This window comes from Protopterus annectens, chromosome 2.part0 (genome assembly GCF_019279795.1).
Source record: "Protopterus annectens isolate FY-2018-M chromosome 2.part0, PAN1.0, whole genome shotgun sequence".
In the NCBI taxonomy this organism is placed as follows: Eukaryota; Metazoa; Chordata; order Ceratodontiformes; family Protopteridae; genus Protopterus; species Protopterus annectens.
In genome coordinates, this window is record NC_056728.1 from 1,202,269,342 (window position 1) to 1,202,290,930 (window position 21,589).

The 21,589-nt window shown below is 34.2% G+C and overlaps 1 protein-coding gene across 1 annotated transcript in view; it reads right to left on the reverse strand.

Moving 5' to 3' along the window:
- The window catches only part of CCSER1 (coiled-coil serine rich protein 1), a 2,683,941-nt gene that overhangs the window by 1,191,352 nt on the left and 1,471,000 nt on the right, over positions 1 to 21,589 (reverse strand). Inside the window, exon 4 of the mRNA XM_044060390.1 lies at positions 314 to 407. Within this exon, the coding sequence (XP_043916325.1) occupies positions 314 to 407 (94 nt within the window). The remainder of the gene's footprint in view (positions 1 to 313; positions 408 to 21,589) is intronic.

Consider the following 21,589-nt stretch of genomic DNA (forward strand, 5'->3'; position numbering starts at 1 on the left):
GTTAATGAAAATTCCAGAAAGAGTGGACATCTGCATTGTTATAATGAGTTCCCCCTTATACTACTTTCAGAAAAGTACCAGCCCCAATTAAATTGTACTTTAACAAGGACGGGCATTTCTGATTTTTTTATTTATTCATGTTTTTAAAAGAAGGGAAAAATATTACTTCTTCGTAAAGCAAAATGTACTGCAAATGTTAACAATTCTTTCTTGAGCAAAAATGATACTACAAAATGCAGTTGTGATTTTTATTTATTAGCTGGTGTCTGCCATAGTCAAACTATTCTGGAGCATATCAAGTTGGGATACTCACCAGACTGTTGACGGTGTGTCTCCTCAGAAATTTCTAAGTCAAGCATGAGGTCATCTTCTTCCAGATCGCAGGATCCCAGGTTATTCAAAACATCCTAATTTGGAGGAAGAGAAAGACATTACCTTTAAAGGGCATGGTATAGTATGCCCAAGTATACTTAAGTTAAAAAGCATTTAACACAGTTTATAAATTACTTACTACAAGCACAAAGTGTTCTTCAGTTCAGCACATAAATTAGATTAATGAGAAACACTACTGAATGTATAAAGGGAAAACTACCTTGCAAAATTAACTTGCATATTAGTATGTTTTAATGCAAGATAAAAACATTCATAATAAGAAGTCCATCAGTGTGGGAATGAAGACACTTAGCATATAACAATTTGAGAGCTGAAATGGATTAACATTTTAAACACAGTGAAGTTAACAGTGTTTCATATTTTGCTGTTATGAATAATAAATTGTTTGGCAGAGGAGCTGTATATCTGTAAAAACTATTTCCTCTTTTAACATGCATGAAAAAGTATACTTATTTCTTGTGAATACTGCTTTATCTCCACTCTTAGTTCCTGAAACTATTGTTTATAATTAATATTGTTATACTTATAACTTTCTACTGACTACTCTACCATCTAAAGCATACTCTATCCTAACACAACCTGAATAATTAGTCTAACTTCAGTTTTAAAACAGGGATGTATGTGTACTTTCATGTCCATCTATATTTACAGCTGTACTAATACATGGTCCAGGACATTTCTAGAAACAAATTTAGCCTTTATGGAATTTCATCTCAGTTACACACACGCACACATATGTGTGGGTGTGTGCACGAGTGTACATGCAAATGTGTATCTATGTGTATAATGAAGGTACAATGAAGTTTGTTAACTGGAATCACAGACAACCTGAGTTTCAAAAATGCATGGTTTACACAAGCCTTATTGATTGCTCATCCGTCTACAAATGTAATTTACATTTATTAGTGGATTGCAAGCAAATAAAATCACTTAAATAATGAAGAATATACTAATTTTAATCTGAAAGCAGATTAAAACAAGCAGCAAGGATTCAGGCATCAATTCTGATAGCTTGTTATTACAGCAAGTTGAAACACTTATTGGTGCATGTAAATGTTAAATGGAAAACTGAAGTTAATCTAGATGACTCACAACAAACACTCACACTCCACCAATTCTACTAGTGACTCAGAAATTTATTATTTTACAATTGCTGCTGTTTTAATGAACTGTATAGGACTTTGGTTGAGAAAGTGACCTTTTTCCAGGGGGCTGAGCTCAGAAGCAGTTTTCCAGCAGGTTAATGATGGCTTTTTTAATTTTTCTACAAGAAAACGGAAGGAGAGCTTTTTATTTTCCTACATGTTAAAATTGGTGTTTGGTTTATTCACAGATTAGGTTAAGCCATGTCATCATTGGGAGAATGATGGAGTTTTGTACTTGAGACCTCGAAAGGTACATCTTAGGGAAGAATGAAATGTTTTTGTGTTTGGGTCCAAGGAAGTTATCTGTATCAGTTTATGTTGTTGGACAGAAGAATTGCTCTGGAGAAGAAGATATATGCAAGAGGTATCCATTCAATAAAACAGTAGTAAGTATTTTTATTTTATTTTTTATTCTTTAATTAAAATGTCCATCCCTTTGACAGTACATTATTTGTAGAAAGGATGGCTAAAAATGCAAATGGCATTTGTGTTTTTATTTCATTTGTTGCCAGCTATGCTACACCTTTTTCTTCAAGTTTCACAGGTCTGTATCTGGATTGGCTCGGCAGTCCTTTTCTTTTTGATTGAAGATTTATTTGTAGATTTTATTTTACTTTATTCTTCAGTTCTTTACATTTTAAACATGTATTTTTAATACGAAAGCTAGATGTTTTGTGAGTGTGACAGAATTTCATTTATGTTTGGATTTTTTTATTTTTTTTTTGTCATTTTCAATGGGGATAAGATTTCTTTTTCTTTTCTTTACAACTTGAATGTATTTTACAGCACATGTCCTAGGGGCAAATAGCAACTGTATCTTCTGTCGGGTAGTTGTTGTGTCTGTGATTTATATATAGTTTCATGAGTTTAATTTACTTTTCATTTATTTCATCATATAGCACTTCATGTACTTTTTAACCCAGAATTGTGACAAAGCAGCTATCAGAGATGAAAGGAATGAGTGGCTGAATGAATGAAGGAATTTATTAATTCATTTAAAGGCTAATAATCTATAGCAACAACAATCATTCCAACTTCTAAAAAATCAAAAACTTGGAAAGATGTAATTAAAGTTGTAATGCTAAACTATGACATAACTTAGCCATAAAGCAGTAACATTTAGATTTAATTAACATGAAATTAAACCATCTCAATAAGGGGGAAAAAGACCCGTCATATAATTAGAAAGCAATTCTAAACAAAAAAAGCAGGGAACTGTAAAATTAAAAGTGCAATTTGAGAATGAATTAAAAATTCAAAACATGTAACAAATTCAACAAAATCCTTCTAGGTCTCTCCTGAATGTAAATAACAAAGTCAGAGATAAAAAACAAAACTCCACATTAATTAAAAGCCCCCATCCTCCCCCACAAAAAAAATAGGAATACAGTGTGGAATGTTTCCCTGTGAGTAAATCCCCACACAGGCCAACACCTAAAATTCTTCCACTGTGTAAAACAGTACCCTTTGTATTCAGACCAGGCAGGAGACCCAAACATTATGTTCCATAGTTTACTACACAGATGTACAATGCCTGACAAACAAACTTTTGCTACATTTTGAAAAGCATTGCCATTTCATAATGATTCCCCATATGGCCCTGACCCATGAAACAAATTGTGCGGTCTGTTCCAGTATGCAATGTTTTTTTTTTTTTACTTCTCAGCATTATGTTACATTTCTAAAAGCCAAATCTGTATTTCTCAAAACTCAGTCTATGGGGACTGAGATGAAGAGGTAATTTTTGTCCTCTTTATCACCTAAATGGTGCATTATGCAGAAATGTAAAGGGAATATTCAATATGTTACTATGTCATACCTAATCACAGTATGGCATGTTTATGGCTTTTCCTGTATATGGCACAGTCCTAACTGTAGCTTAAAGCATAAGCCTTGTACATATGGCTGGCTAGTGTAGTGTTACCAAAAATTCTGACACATTTTCTTCACAAAATTCTTCATTAATACAGTATCATTTCAATGTCAGAATTGCAACATGTAATGCACACTGGAATTAATGACATGTGACATGTATTTTTAAACATTATGTGGTGCCACTCTAGTTGTTGTTGTTGTGTCTTTCGGCTTTTCCTGGTTAGGGGTCGCCACAGCAGAACTCGGATCCGCTAATGATTGGCAGTAGATTTGTACATGCCGAGTTGCCAGCTCTGATGCACAACCTTCAACGAAGGTACACCCATTCACGCATGTCTCCACACAGAAGACACTCTAGCTGAGAATCAAACAGGACAACATCTTACTGTGAGGCAACAACGCTACCACAGCACCTAGTGGTGCCACTCTAGTAGTCATCTGTAAATCTTAAGTGAGAGAGAAAGAGAGAGAGGACTATATGTGACCCTTTGTAATGGCTTCCTTATATCACTGACTCTGCATTATGTGGCACAGGGTGGTACACTGACAGTGTCCCTAAAAGAAGACTCATTCTTTAAGAAACAAAACATTACTCATGCATGAGATAATGGCCAATTCAAAACACCAAAGGTGTGGGAATCATCCCAATTTTTTCCCTGACAATACATTTCCCTGATCATATTCCCATTCACTGACTTATGGAGCAAGACTGCTACTGTGTCTGGTAAGTCTCTTCCCCAGAGTTATGCAAGAAAGGTTTTGGTGTACACAAGTAGGATGCATTTATAGTTCATGAAATGGGATAATCCATAATAGGGTACAGAACATATTGCATTAGCTACATGTGAGCATTGGCTTAGGATTCTACAAGTATCCCGTTAAAACTGTAATCATTACAAATTTGGAGTAATATGTAGAAGTGACTATGTAAAAGCTGTATTTTGCTTGGGATTCATTATTATTGTGAATTACAAGAAGTATGGCAAAAAATTGAAAAAAATTCAAAAATAAAGTTCAGACCTCGTATTTTTCATGGGTGTTTTTTCATTAGAACAGTACATTTCCCAGCAATGCTCTGATAAGTTGTAACAAAGAAAAAGAGCATCATTACTGTTGTCGGGTGTATTATGATTTTCTGAGGCTCAATTTACAGCAGAGTAAACTTCCGAAGCACAAGTAGGCCGCGGTGGTACAGCAGTTAGCATTGTCACCTCACAGCAAGAGGTTCTCCCATTCAATTCTCAGCTGGAGCACCTTCTGTGTGTAGTCTACATGTCCTCCATGTGGTCGCGTGATGTTTGAAAGACATGCAGGTAGGTGCGTGAGTGAATGGGTGTGCCTTCTTTGAAGGATGAGCATCGGGCTGGCAACTCAGCACTGTAAAAATCCACTGCCAATCATTAGAGGTCTGGTGTTCCGCTGTGTCAACCCCTAACCAGGAAAAGCCGAAAGACCATTATAAACTTGCCAAGCACAAGTGACCATTGTGTTAACCCACCAATGGTGCATGATCTTGTAGTTCAGCTGCCCCACTGGAAGGTGGTTCAAGCAGTGAGCCCACACCCTGCCCATGTGACTACATAATGAGATATGAGAGCATATGAGAGCATAGCCTCCCTCTGTTGTACAGTACCTTAGCAGTAAACAGTCAGAGGTAGGGGAACTCCAACCTTAGATGTCAATAAAAATGATATGCCAACACACAGGCTTAATTATCTGCAAACATTAGGCTAACTCTTTTCACTCTGCAAGGCATCTGTAAAGTAGCAGATAACATGTGCATGGTATGGATAGACAACACACACACTGACTTATATGCTCTCACATTCCTTCTGGACTCACATGGATCTTTCATACATGTAACAATGTGACATTACCCTATACAGTTCTAAACAATCACATTCACTTATATAAAAAGAGCATCAATCTATTTTCTTCACCCTTATCCAATGGATTAATAACAAAAACATATTTTATTCAACTCTCCCAAAACAAAAAAACATGATTTTTAGAAGAAAGAAAAAGCTCTCCAAAACCTCTTCTCCACCACAAATAACTGACTCTAAAAAACATTCCAGAGAAAATAGCAATGTGATTAAAAATGTAGGCATCTAGTTAGACACATCTCTGAACTTCACTTTCCATTTAGATGACACAAGTAAAAAGATTAACAATCTATTATTGGTTACCAATAAAATCTCCCTTTTCCTCCATGGCTTCCAGAACAGCAATAGGGAAAGGCATCATGCTCCCCTGACCAGAATATGGCCTCCACTTAGTAAAAGGAATCTATAGGTTCATCACATTCTCTCCAGAACATGTACACAACTGCAAAACCACAGAAAAAGTAAAATGGCTCCCTGTCAAACTAAGATGTGAACTTCTACTAGGCTGTCAATTATTCAGACTTCTAAATAACCAATTTCTCCTCTGTCAGATAAATTAATTGTGTTTCCCCATCCTACAATCTCAGAAATCATGACAGGTCTGCCTCCACTTCACCAGCTCCCAAAACCAAGCTTCACTGCACAGATCAATGCTTCTTAGTTTGTGGTCCACAGGTTGACAGCAACCTTACATTTATCACCATGTCTCCACAGTGGTAAGAAGGGCATTCTATACTGCTCATCTCATAAGTAAGGACATTGTCTCCAGAAAAAAAGAAGTTATAACCTCATTGTACTGTTCCCTCATCAGGCCAATAATTGAATACAATTACCCTTTTGGTATGTACCTTTCCAAGCACCTGCATCAATTGGAGAGACCACAGACGTTCCTCAAAAAAACAATTTAAGGTCTTCAGCATCTGTCCTATGTGGATCATCTGAAATCACTGACACTTTATTTTGTTTCATACAGACTATTCAGAGGCAATCTCTGACTCTGCTTTATTGGAAATGCTGCATATCCGCAAGTCAAAGGGTACAGAAGTTACTCGCTCTAAAAACCTTAACCTGGTATGTGAACCTGCTTAATAGAATCTGCTGGAGGGACAGATTTGTCTCCCAGAGGTTACCACACATTTGGAACAGACTCCCACTTCATGTCAAACAGAGCACCTCATTGACCCTCTTCAAACACAATCTGGATGATTGAATGGGTAACCGTAAATTCACCCCAGGGGTTCCACATGTGTCCCTCTTGAACAGGTGCAATAGGTGCTGATCATGGAAATAAGGGTATAACATGGCTAGGCTTGTAAGGGCCATAGGAACATTAGCCTGATAACTTCTTATGGTCCTATGGTCCCAGACTGTAGCAATCTCTCCCCCTGCTTTATTAGGGAAAAATCTTTCTATTCACAATACTGAGAAAAATTAAAGGTTCACCTTAAGAAATTTGCAAAGTGTCAGTTCAGTCTCTCTCTGGTAACATTACCTAATTCATCCACAATCTCTCACTGTCTCCCACTAGCTGGCCAATTACCACTACTTAAAACCTCTAATGCATAACTTATTTGTATGTCATTTTGACAACTGCATACAATTGTATACAGTTAAATATAACTTCATCTACAATGTGTACCTTTCAGTGCTCTCCTCTGATAATTATACTTGCATCTCATTGTACTTTGAGGATTTTCCTGGGCCAAGACTGAAACTGGTCAGTTGCGATCAGTGCTCTAACTACATTAACAAATTCAGACAAAATAAAGCAGAATTCAATCACCTTTAAAATATAAACACAGTTATTTAGTACTACAAAGCCAGTGTTCCTTCAGTGCACATACTTGTACAAGGTGCAGAGCTGCTACTGGTAAAAGCATGGAATGGTTAGACTTATATCTGTGCAGTATATGTCAATAGCTTGGGCATTACATTGTCAATCAGGTTTGGAAAGGATAAGCTTATCCAGCAGTGTGTTCTAATGCATTATTGTCATTTCTGACTATGTTAAAAACTTTAATAACATGGAACATATTCTATTATGCACATGTGTAGGAAATTGTCCATAAACATAAGAGCAACAGAAAAACGATTGACAGAAAATCATCTAAACTGAAAAACACTGGCAAAATTGAAGTTATACTGGGAATGGTTTCTGCCCTTTTCCCACTGTTGTGTGACCATGGAGTTGGTATATATAATTAAAAAAGGGGGTGCGGTACATTGGTGCTTGCCCCCCCCTGCAAAAATCTTGAAAAATGGGGCATAATCTAACCATATATAAAACCACTGAAAAATTTTACAAACTATAACCACATTTTCTCAGTGTTTATGCAGGGGGCCAAGCACCCCACACACCTCTGCTAATTATATATACCAACTCTGAGGAGTTGGCTTTTATTCCTCATTGGCATTCTTGATTGTGAAATCCTATTTTTTGTTAGACAGTTGTTTTGGAAATAAGAGCCTTAGCTTACTTTCTTTGGGTTTAGTTGTAAGGTTGAGTAGGAACTTTCTATTGAAGAGAAAGATTCTTGGGTGAGTTGTTGTACTTTAATTAAGATGGGGCACAGCAGATGAGGGTAAATACACATGCATTCTATATTATGGAAGCTTGTTTGGTTGCAGCATGTAGATTGTAGAGGCCCAAGTTTTGAGCTTTGTGGAACACTGGCAGTGACTGGAAGAAATTATGAGAATTATATTTGCCATTTTACGGCCTGCTCTCTTTTGCTATGGTAGCTGTGAAACCAGGATAGGAATGATATAGAAGTGCCAAGAGATTGTAGTTTGTTTAGTAGGTTTTGATCAGAAACAGTCTTGAAAGCTTTTGGCAGATCTAGAAATATGGAGTAGACTATGTTACCATGTCATGGATATAAATAATGTAGGTGAAACTGAGGCAGGTCATAGTTGTGTTATGGTTTCAACAGAAGCCATGTTGTGTGGGTGTGAGAAGATTATTAGTGATGTGTTTAATAAGCTGACTATGATCGCATTTTGGGAAACACGCCTAGAATACACGGAACTGTACTGGCAACTAGTTCTTGAAGCTACTAGGTATCCTGGTTTAAATGAAATGGTTTCATTAAAGCCACTCTTAAAGCTTAAGTCAGCTAAACTTTAAATTATGTGACTGTCCAGCAGATGGTGCTGTTTTACATATTCTGCGGTGGTACAGCAGTAGCGTTGTTACCTCACAGCAAGAAGTTCTCCCATTCGATTCTCGGCTTGGCTTGGGAGTGCCTTCTGTGTGGAGTCTGCATGTCCTCACCGCTGTTGGGTAGCGTTCGAAAGACATGCGTGCATAAATGGGCATGCCTTTGTTGAAGGTTGGGTGTTGAGCTGGCACCATGGCGTTTCGTAAAAATCTACTGCCAATCATTAGCGGACTAGAGTTCCACTGTGGCGACCCCTTACTGGGAAAAAGCCGAAGGAAAAACAACAACAACCTATACAACAGTGTTTTACATGTGGTTTTACAAGGGTTTTATATTTTTAAATATTTATTTTTTGTTTACAAGTTTTTACAAACTGTAAATAATGTATGTTTTTTACAAGATTCCTGCTTGACCAACAAATTATTTTCCATGGACTTCTGTACTTATTGTGTTTCATTGTTTTGTGTATATAGTTTTTTTTGCACTGTGCTTTTAAAAGTATAACAGTTTAATTGATTAATTGGGGATGTTTCTGTATATAAAGGGGTTTCAGAAGTTGGTTTGCTCATCTGAAGAAGTTTTTGTGATGAAAATGCAGTGATACAGTTAATGCATTCTTGATGTGCTTTACATTTTTTAATATTGTGTGCGATCAATAAAACAGTGGATTTTACTCTGGTGAACCTTCCAGTGCCTTATTTTTGGTTATCAGTTTACTTCTGGCACTTTTTCCACTTTCTTTGTTTATATGATTGCATTTTTCTAGAATATTTGATAAAGGAGGCAGTATAGCAATGAGATGGCAATTTCTTACATCTTTGAGGGGTATGATATATGATTTTTTTTTTTTTAATGGAGTGAGGGATCAGAATAGAGACAGGGTAGTTGAGTGCATGAGATGCCAACTTAATATATTCAGGTGATAGTTTGCCAGTGGTTAGGTTAATCTGTGGAGGAGTTTTCCAATGACCAAGGTAGGGACTCATTACAAAGTAAAACTAGGTGTTTGGTTGTATGTTTTATTGGGAATATGAGGAGATGGTTAGTGTCTTTGATGAGGGAGGGAACTATTGAGTAAAATAAGACTTGACTTGGTTGCCATTAGAGTCAGTATGGTTTTTAGTCATGGAGGGTAGGGTGGTTGTTTGGCCTCATGGAAAAGGTTATTTAAGGATGTGTAGGTTTTTTTTCTTTTTTTTTTTTTTTTTTTTTTTGGGTGCATGTGCTGTATGTCTTTTTGTCTAAATGTATTAAGTATTATATGTGATTTCTTAGTTGTCTGTAATTTTGCAGGTTAACATGAGTGTTTTCTTAGTCCATTTTTACATGATTTGTCCCTTAAAGGCATAACTTGTTTAGTGCCTTTAGTTAACCATGGTGCTGGGTTTGAATTTCTATGTTTATTATGTACTACTAGACTAGGCAGTTTGCAGTATTGAGGAAAATGGAGTAAAATTTGTTTACTGCTTCATGAAGAGGTAGGTTTATAGGATATTCTTGTTCTGTTATTCTAGGTTACAGGCAAATGTTTCGTTATGGAAGGCAGTGAGTCTGCAGACTTGGTTGCAGTGGAGTTGTTTTGGGATATTGGTTGTCTCAGGGCAATGTTTGGGAAATGGTCACTAAAGGCGTCAGTTAGACAGCCTGAATGAGCTAAGTTGTTAATGGAACTAGAAAGAATCTAGTCAATAACCGATTTTTTTTTTTTGGTCATCTTATTGTCACCTTGTTTGAGTTGATATCAGTTGGGTAAAGGTGTAAAGACTTAAAGAGGTTTTAGGGGAACTGAAAATTATATTTTGCCAATATATATTGATGTCACCTAGTATGATAGTTTCTAGCTGACATTGTCAGATACCATGGATAAAATATTTTCTATGGTGCTGATAATACTTCTAGGAGGCAAATGGCTGTATATAATTTCTAAGCTTTCAAGGTTGTTGAGTTTTAGGTAGGAGACTACGACTTTGGCATTGCTAAAGTTTGGGATGTTTATGGAGCACAGAGATAGCTACTCATCCACCTTTTTTATTTTCATGGTCTTGCCTAAGGATGTTGTATTCTGGAGAAAGTAAGTCACTGCCTTTAGTTTTAGTTTCTAACCAGATTTTGTTAGCTACTATATATCAGGGGAATATAAAGCCAGTTGAGCAAGTAAGTCAGGTAGTTTGTTACTAATACTGCTTACATTAATGGTATGTAGGTCAGGTAGTTTGTTACTAATACTGCTTATGTTAATGATATGTAGGTCAGGTAGTTTGTTACTAATACTGCTTACATTAATGGTATGTAGGTCAGGTAGTTTGTTACTAATACTGTTTACGTTAATGATATGCAGGTCAGGTAGTTTGTTACTAATACTGCTTACATTAATGGTATGTAGGTCAGGTAGTTTGTTACTAATACTGTTTACGTTAATGGTATGTAGGTCAGGTAGTTTGTTACTAGTACTGCTTACATTAATGGTATGTAGGTCAGGTAGTTTGTTACTAATACTGCTTCTGTTAATGATATCTAGGTCAGGTAGTTTGTTACTAATACTGCTTATGTTAATGATATGTAGGTCAGGTAGTTTGTTACTAATACTGCTTATATTAATGATATGCAGGTCAGGTAGTTTGTTACTAATACTGCTTACATTAATGGTATGTAGGTCAGGTAGTTTGTTACTAATACTGCTTATGTTAATGATATGTAGGTCAGGTAGTTTATTACTAATACTGCTTACATTAATGGTATGTAGGTCAGGTAGTTTGTTACTAACACTGCTTACATTAATGGTATGTAGGTCAGGTAGTTTGTTACTAATACTGCTTATGTTAATGCTATGCAGGTCAGGTATTTTGTTACTAATACTGCTTACATTAATGGTATGTAGGTCAGGTAGTTTGTTACTAATATTGCTTATGTTAATGATATGTAGGTCAGGTAGTTTTTTACTAATACTGCTTAGGTTAATGATATGTAGGTCAGGTAGTTTGTTACTAATACTGCTTATATTAATGATATGCAGGTCAGGTAATTTGTTACTAATACTGTTTATGTTAATGATATGTAGGTTAGGTAGTTTGTATCTAATACTGCTTATATTAATGATATGTAGGACCAGGTTACTTTTATTCCTTGAGAAGGCTGACTCTGTTTCAAGGAATTTTTGTTAAGGAGTGTGAGTTGGTCAGGGGTCGGAATGGATGTCCCCACTAAGGTTAAGTAAAAGTGAGAAAGCAAGCTAGGCAGGTAGTACTTTGTATTTTTGTTTATGTTTTATTTCTAGTTTTTGAAATATGGGATTATAGAATTTGTAATTATTTTTGTAGAGCTGGGGGTGGTTATGTTGTAAATATTTGCTGGTATGAAGTGTAGATGATACTCAGTTAAGTGTGAGTGCTGTGAGTTGTACAATTTGTTAGGATATCACCATGGTATTGAGTTAGGTGAGAGAGTATAGAAAGAGATATTAATGAGAACATGTGTTGACAGACAATTGTGTGTGCCTGAGTTGGGAGGAGGTGGTGCTTGTTTACAGGCAGAACTAATAGAATTTACAGAGTGTAAAAATTGTTGTTACTAACTGTTACAAGTTAGAGAAAGGAGACGGACAGTAAAGCTTTTTAAGGCAGAATGGTGGAGATGTGTAAACACTATAACTGTTGATTGTTATTTGAGTGGTATAATGAGTAGGGGCGGGGTGACAGGTGAGCCCAGGGGGTTTAAATATAGTTTACGAAAGGATGGGTGAGAAATGGGGTAAGGTAGAGAAAAGGAGCTAAGACCACCCTGACAATCAAGTGAGGTGCTAGAAACAATCTGTTTGATGAAGGTAAAGAAATTAGTGTTGTAGTACAACTGAGGAGGAAAAGAGCGAACAAGGAGATAGAAGTGGCAGACGTAGGGCACAAATTGTTTTAGGGGTCTGTTTGTTTGTTTTTAATATGGCAGTGTTGTAATATGCATAGCAGTTTAGTACAGTTGCTGCAACTATTAAAAAAAATGCTTGTGTCTGTACACCAGACAAATAAGCCGATTTTTTGTAGGTTAAACTAGATAGCAGTAAAGAGATCCAGTTAGCTTTTGAAGCTTTAGACAGTAGTTACACAATGGTGCTCAAAGTGTAATGTACAAGTTAATGGATTTGATATAACATTAATGGGATGTATGCGGATATGTGTATACACGTCTCTCTGTCTCTCGTTATATACTGTCAGCCCCATCTGCCCATTACTTTCCATGTTTTGATCAGTGGTGCATAGCCAGTCTGGCAGTTGCATAAGTTGTGTTCATGTGAGGGTAGGTTGAATTATTTTTCAATGTCTTATAGGGTTTTCTGAACATGCACAGTCTCTCTCTCTGGACATACGCATTTAACAGTTTTATCATAGTCCCCAAAAACTGGAAAACAGTTTTTTTTCCACTCCTAATTTGCCAAGCTAGCCATGGCTAGCTGACTGCCAGTGAGTTAAACTACGTCAGCAATTGAAATTATTAAGGTATTCCATTGGCTACTGTTAACTTGCTGACCAGTAGAACAGCTGTTGTCATCATATCTGTATTCTATAATAATACACACACACACATGCGCACAGACACACACACACACACACACACACACACACACACACACACACACACACACATACACACACACACACACACACACACACACACACACACACACACACACACATACATACACACACACACACACACACATGCGCGCACACACACACACACACACACACACACACACATACACACACACACACATGCGCGCACACACACACACACACACACACACACACACACACATATATAAAAATATAAATTTGAAGGCAAAGGTTATCACAAAAAAACAAATAAAATAAGCTTAAATTAACAGGATCAAGAAGGTTATGACAGAAATATGTACATTCAGTTCTCATTCAATTTCTAACCAAAAGGTATAGTCTACGCATTCTGGCCACAGTACCTTGGGGATAAAGAAAGTAAGGTGTGTTGTATCAGTTCTGTCAGAGTTTTGTGGATTACATGCAATTACATCTGACCAGATACATTTTTGTAGTTAAGCACCTGTTATACTGCATGGATGTGTGTGTGTTTCTTAAGTCTATCTCAACCAAATCCTTCACTGTAAAAATATATATTTAGAAACTGCTAAGGTAGCTCGAATGATTTTTGACTGGATGATAATAATGGTGGAATAATATCAGCTTATAATATTTCCAACTGGGAACAGCCAATAAGAGTTTCTGGAATACTTGTATTTAAACAGAAATAACAGTCACACTATATAGTAGGGTAGCATGAAAGCACCTCTATTTTTTTCTCTTAGCTAAGTTCTTTTGCCCTGCTTTGATGCTAGGCATGTTTTAAACCACTACTTCTTTCTATCACATCAATAAAAATATTTTTTTTTAAAAAAGGTCAGTTATAATCCTACCTCCCAAGTGAAATCAAGGCTTATCCTTTATTAGCACAAATAAACTACTTCTGATGTGCTTCAACCGAGTCAGAACAAAAGATTTAAGATTTAAAGAAAAGTGCACTGGCAAACAAATGCATATACTGCCTCATTGTGGCGCTGAGGTATATTACAGATCTAAACAATTCATTTAGAGCAGAGGGATGGAGATGTGCATGTGAAATTTTCAGTATTATTTTTGGGTTAACACAACATAGCGGGGAGCACAGTCAGCATGATTTAAATTCAGTTTACTGTAGTGCATGGAAAGACACTTGCTCAGAAATGAATCTTCTCATCAGCTAGTAAAACTGCCTTTAGGCCAGGTTGAGAGCACAGTATACTAATTGTTTCCCTTGTCAGTTTATTAGGGTGTGTTGTGAAGTACTGCCACATGTCACAGACCTCTGTTTTGCTTGCCAATGTACATCTCAGGCAATGTTGGTGGAATCACAGATCAATACTGCCAGGGCTATGCTACACGCAACGCAAAACTGGCAGCTACAGGGCAAATTCTGCCTGCACTGATTCAGCATCAGGTCTCTAACCTCTGGCAATGCTACTTTAGCCCTTAAATAAGTACAACTGGATGCTTATAAGATTGATCTGTTTAGAGTATTTTGCTTGCCTGTAACAAAATTCAAGGTTCAGACTAAAGGAAATTATGCATTTGTTTGTAAAATTGTCCATGGCAGCATAACACCTCTAAAAGGCACTTACAATGTGTTTGAGGGTTACACATCACTAATAATTATGATTAACAGAGCACTGCACTTCATCTTGGAATTATGTTAACTAAACTGACTGCTGGTAAATATGTTGCACTATCCATTCTTACTGCCCTTTACTATACATACAAAAGAGTGCACCATAAACAGACATGACTCTTTTAAAGAATGTTATAATAAAGTAGTCTTTTTTTTCCTCAAATATTTTTTTATTTTCAATTAAAATAACATTTACATAATATTTTAAAATATTTTAAACAACTACATACAATATTTACAATAGCCTGACTTTCAATTATATACACTGCATGTTATTAAATATAGAATTAACAGATCAGTTATCAGATATAAAATATTGCTTATTGCAGAGTGTCCAACAAAGATATAACTTTCTTCCAAGGATTATTTACCAATGGCCTGGGATAGATTCGTAGTTCTTTGATTTTTATTTCCATCAACGCAGTTGTCTTCAGTAAAGTGTAGAATTCTTCCAAGGTCAGGGGTGTACTTAAATTCCACCTTCTGGTCACGCATTTCCTAGATATAACAAGTATTGTCCATAACAAATACATATTTGTCTTATTCAGGTAGGACCTTCAGTTACATTTAGAATTATTAATACTTTAGTTAAGGTAAATGATTCATTAAATAAAGCTTGTAAAAAAATGATTGATTCCATTCCAATATGATTTCATTTTATTACATTCATAAAAAATATGAATCCAGTCTGCTCTATTTGACTTTTCACACCTCCAGGAAAAAAAACTATTTGTAGTAGTACTGATCTTTTTAATTCTAACTGGTGTTAAAAAATGCTCTATGTATTTCCAGTTAAATGTTTTCCAGTAATGTGTGTTAGAGGTGTAATTAACTGATAGTACAATGTTAGTTTTAATTTCTTCTGTTAACTGCAATGACTGACCATTTGTTAAGAACTGCCAGTGTGATGGTTTGGGAATTGTTTTATATGCTATTAACTCTTTATATAGATTTTAAATGGAAGTTTTCTATTCACAACTATTACATATAAATTCATACAGAAAACTTATTAGATTTGGAATATCTTTAAATGATGCATTATTAATTAATCTGCATGGATCTTGAGTGTACATTACAATGCTTTGTAAGGTTAACCAGTCCTGTGTTGGAATATTGTAAGCAGTTTTTATCATATGTATATCTAAAACATTTAATTTATTTACACATTGAAACCAGCATAAGAATCCATTTTGTTCCCAGGAGGTTATCGCTTCCCTATATATGTTGTGAGGAAAGTTCTTAGTGATGGTAAATGGGGTTAAATGGTCAAACCAAAGTTTTAAATCTATGTTTGCATTGATAAGTTTTCTAAAGGAATTGATGTAATGATTAATCAGTGTTGTTTTAGAAGGTTTTGTTATATTATGTTGTATACTTATGCATAGTATGTACCAGGTTTGATTTTCTACTATTAAATTTTTTTTAACAGATTAAATTCATTTGTTAATATAGCCATTTTTAATTCTTTCCAGTTAGCAAAATAATTTGGGTTTATCCAGTCTATTGTAGTTTTAAGCACATATGCTTTTGTATATGTTTCTATTTCTGGGAAGTTCAATCCTCCTTGTTTCCAGGGTCTAATGTGATGAGTTAGAGCAACTCTATTCTTTTCGGGATACCACAAAAATTTTATTTAATTTTATTTTATTTCTTTAAGAATGTATCTTTCAGGAATTAACTGTATTGCTAATGCTACATATAGTATTTTTGGCAATAAGACCATTTTCATTAATTGCAATCTGTCTTCAAAAGTTAATATCATTTTGTTCCACTTTTCTATATTTTTTTTATTGTTTCAATAATGTTTTTATAATTTATTAATATTGTTTCATTTATATTTATATTATCTAAATAATTTAGCGTATGTTCTTGTTTTCCTATGATGGATTTATCTGTAACTTGTAGTTCTTTTTTCTTATTTAAAAACAGAAATTTTGATTTGGATCTATTAAAGTGTAGACTTGAAATCTTATAAAATGTGTCCATTACTTCTTCTAGCTCTCCTAATGACTCTCTGGAGTTTGATAGGTTTAATAAAATATCATCAACAAAAAGCATTATTTCAGATATGTACTTGTTAGAAAAATATATAATTTTAATATGTATGCTTAGTGCATTCGAGGTTTAAAAGGGTTAATACATTTATTCTGCTCACACTCCATGAATCTGTACAGCTATTAGAAACTTAACAAGAAGCATTTCATTTCTGCTAATGTCAGAGACATTTAATTTCTGCTAATGTCATGAAACTTAACAAAGAGATATTCATTTCTGCTTATGCTATGAGAAAGTATGCAGCTGCTAGAAGCATTGATAAAGAAAACAATAAATGCTTGAAAGTATAAACCATAGTCAGCATTACTTGTACTAAAGCTAGAAATGTACCTTGAATCCACACAAAATGTGACACATGTATTAGAACAGTACAATTGAAGAAATGAAAAGTTAAAATGGGTAAAATAAGCCCAAGGCCAGGTTGTTTTTCTCAAAATGTTTTGCAAGCTAGCAAATAATCTAACCTAGTCAGCAATGTCTAGTAACATTTTCCATAGAACATACAGAAAGCTGTGTCTAACTATGTCAGCAATAGAACAGTAACATTTTCTGTGTGACAGGAAGAGAACTGTATAAGAATAACATACTAATCACCAGTAATTCAGACAAACCTTGCACCTACATGCTTTGTCTCCTTGCTGCAAGTAATAAAGGGTGCCTTGCTTGAACCTAACGTTAATTTGTCTTTGAAGTTTTTTCCTTTGACAGTACTGTTCATAGACTTCTATTCCTTTTATTCTTGGATTATTGCTTATTATTTCTGCAAGAATTTCTATAGCCAAAGCAAATAAAATAGGAGAAAGGGGCATCCTTGTTTAGTACCTTTTGTTATATGGATAGATTCTGAGGTAAAAGGACCTAATTTAATGTAGGCTAAGTTATTAATATATATGTTTTTTGTAATAAGATGAAGGGAGGAGGAAATTCAAATAATGCTAAAGTTTTAAATAGATATTCCCAGTTGAGAGAATCAAAGGGTTTTTCTATGTCTAATCCAATTACAAGTGTTTCTCTATCTTCTTTATTCACATAATCTATAAGAGTAAGTATCCTTTTAATATTATCATGTGTGTGCCTGTTATATAAAAATCCAGTTTGATCATTATTAATTGTCTTTGAAAGTAGGATTTTCATTCTGTTAGCTAGTATTGACATGAATATTTTGTAATCATTATTCAGTAATGATATAGGTCTGTATGAGGTGCAAAGGTCTGATGGTTTATTATCTTTTAGAATTGGTGTTATGAGAGAATATTTCCATGGGGCTGGTATTTTTGCTTCTGACTGGACTTCTAGCAAAGGTTTATGAAAAAGGAGATTACTGTTGAAGGGAAGAGTTTGTAAATTTCTGTAATTATATCATCTATCCCTGGAGCTTTGTTAGATTTACTTTCTTTTATCTTGTCAACAATTTTTTTGTAGGATATAGGTTTTTGTCATTCTGGTTTTAGTTTTCGGGAATTTTTTTTATATTGATAAGGTTTGTATCTAAGTTTATTTGTTTGGTATCTAAATTTTCTTTTTTGAAGTGTTCCATATAATGGAACCGAAATGCTTCAAGGATGGCTCCTATATCTGATACTTTTTTCCCCTTTCTTTTCATGACATATGCTACTAATGCTATTTGCTTTAAATTGTATCTTAATTCTTGTAGATAAGTTATGTAGATATCTGGGGGAGGTGGCTAATGAGTTTATTTTTAATTTTTCCAAGGCTAGACAAGTTTTGTGTGTTATATTTTTTTATTTAATTCCTCTGTTTCTTTTTGACTTCTGATTTGTTTTAGATTTTGCTGTCCAGAGTCTGGTTTACAGGTCTAATGATTCAGATTCCCACTCTCTAACTTTGTTTTTGTACCAGTTAAAGGTCTTAACAAATAAATATGCTTTTAATGAGTCCCAAACCATGACTCTACTGATTTCTGTTGCATTATTAATTTCAAGAAATAATTCTAGTTCTGACAACATCCAGGGTCTGAATTCTTTAATTTTCATGATATATGATGGAATTCTACTTGAGAGGATTAAGGGTTTAAATTCTATTTGGAGCTTCATTATCAGAGAGTCATGATCTGAGAAGGGGCATGGAACTATTGAGAAGTTGAGGATTTTTGTTTGTAAATTTTGAACTATGATTAATTTGTCTATTCTGGTATGTGTTCCAAATCTATGGTCTTTATGGGAAAAAAATAAGGATTTATTATATTTTACTTTAAAAGTATCAATTAAATGAAATGAATCAATTCATTTGTAAGGCTTTTGAAATAGTTGCTATGCAAAAAGACTTCTTGGTGGTTTCAGAAGCTTCAAAGGTGCAATTAAAGTCTCATCCCAGTATAAGATTTCCTTTGTAATTTTTGGAAATAAAATCTAGGTATTTTTTAACCATTCCTGCTCCAATTCCTGGGAACCAATATAGATTATCTAAGGTCCATATTCTATTATTAAATTTAATTATAACAAATGCGAGTAGACCTTCTTTGTCTTCATATTTATAAATAACTTTTGGCATGATTATGTTTTTCTTCCAGAGAATTGATACTCCTTTTGTCTTTGTTCTATAGGAGGATTGAGCTAAGACTGTATAGTCCTTAGGTTCCAAATAAAGCTATCATTAGTCTTAAATGCATTTCTTGGAGAAATACTACTTGTGCCTTATTCAGATTTAAATATTTTAGTAAGTTTGATCTTTTATTTGCATTATTTAAGCCATTAGTATTTAATGATAAGAATGTTAAATCCATTTCAAGTTATTGTTGGAATCAACTTTTTGCTTCTTTTTTTTATTTTGATTATAGTAGTTATACCATATTCTATGATAACATTGGATGTTATTTCTATGTGTGTAAACTTGGGAGGGTAATTTAATGTTCTTTCTTCTTTAAATATAAGTAGGGTCAAATTCTGGTCAGGCTTTAAAAAGTACTTCTATAAAACATTAATTCTAAGGTATCAAATACAAGTAAATATGAATTTCCCATTAAACATGGAATGAAATTGCTTCCTAATCCAATAAATAAAGATAGCTCTATTGGATTATCGCTCATACCTTTAACCAACAATATCAACTGAGCTCCATATGTTAAATTATTATATAGAGAATTTTCTTAAAAGAGATATAAAATTCTATATTATTCTATTATTGTTCTATAGTATTTTATATATCAGGATGGAATATTAGTAGTGTAAACAATTATGTTGACGTAGAAAATATCTAATATTTAGTTACCCTTAAGAGATCCCAAACATGTCAGATATGCCATTTTGGATAAATTAAATGCAACAGAGGAGCATACACTAAATAAACCAACAACAAATAGAATATTACTAAAATAATTTGACTAAAAGGACTCTACAGCAGACAATGAGTGATTACCACTGAAATATGAATTTACTGTAGGTGTACTGTTTTCCTTTACTTTCCCATTTTTCAGCTCACCAGCTTCAACTTACACTTATGAAAAGACATGGCTTATCAGTGGTATCCTGACTCAGAGTAGAGGCGTCCTACATTCTAGTTTGCAGTGCTTTTACATATTTATAGATTTACAAAGCAGAGTCTAAGAATGAACTATGATCACCCTGACAATTCCCATCCTGCATAGGACACCTTCTGCTTCCAGAATGAGTAATCACATCAGGTCTAGAATGAATGTGAAGGTACCTATATAGTAATCAAGACTTATCTTAGGTAAGTATTAATCAAATAGTATTTGGAGCATCTTAGAGAGTTATTGGGGCAGTTAGAATACTCTTATGCCTCTCCTCCCTTGACCAAAAACAGAGATTTCCTTCCCTTTCTTTCCCATGTTTTAAATCAGTACTAATAAAATAAATTCAGCAAACATAGATAACAGAAATAACATTCAGTAGTCCGTCTTGCACATGTCTTGCAATCCATTAAACAAGTCAGTGACTAACATCAGTTTAGTAAACATTATAAAGACAAATTAGAAATAATTTCCTAGCTCGTTAAATTTCCTGATAAAGCAAAAAGTTAACAATAAGCTATTTTAACTAAAAGTATAAAGCATTTCAATTTTTCCTTGCATGTATACATTTCTACTTATACTGTAGTGTCAATAGCTGTCTTTGAAAGCTGAACAATACTTTACTTCTTCAAATCATTTCTTTATCAATTCAGGTTTTGTTTTGTCAAAACAGCAACAATATTTCAAGGGCACAATTAATATTTAAACGTACCAAGAGCTGCCTTACTTAGAAAAACACTCCAAATTACTCGTAAATGTATAAAATATAAACCAAATCCAACAATGAGTAATGGAGTGTAGCAGATCAAATAAACCGGACCAGTCCAGAAATAATTCAAAGCTTTAATCCACAGTATTGTAAGGCACAAATACAATACACTGTAAGTTGCAGTTGATAAGCGCTTTCACCCAAAAATGAGCTTCATCAGATCAAATCACTGCTACCCATGATTCCCTTATATATTATATTATACAACGCCTTATCAAATAATTCAATTGAATAATCAATTCCAATTAACATGTTGCAATTCATAAAACTCATATAATTTTAAAAATAATAATAATAAAACCAATCTATTAACATGAAACTATGACATAGCATCCTATATATTTATATATATAATTTTCATCTAAGTGTACATCATAATATCAAACGTACAAACAGCTAAAAACCTTTCTATTAAGATAACCTGAATAAAATGTATAAAAACTTCTAGAAACATATATATATATATATATATATATATATATATATATATATATATATATATATATGGGTATCACATTTGTTATATGATTTTGTTACACAGACCTATAATGTGTGTGCATCTTAATAACAGACTCCTTGTATAGCAAACA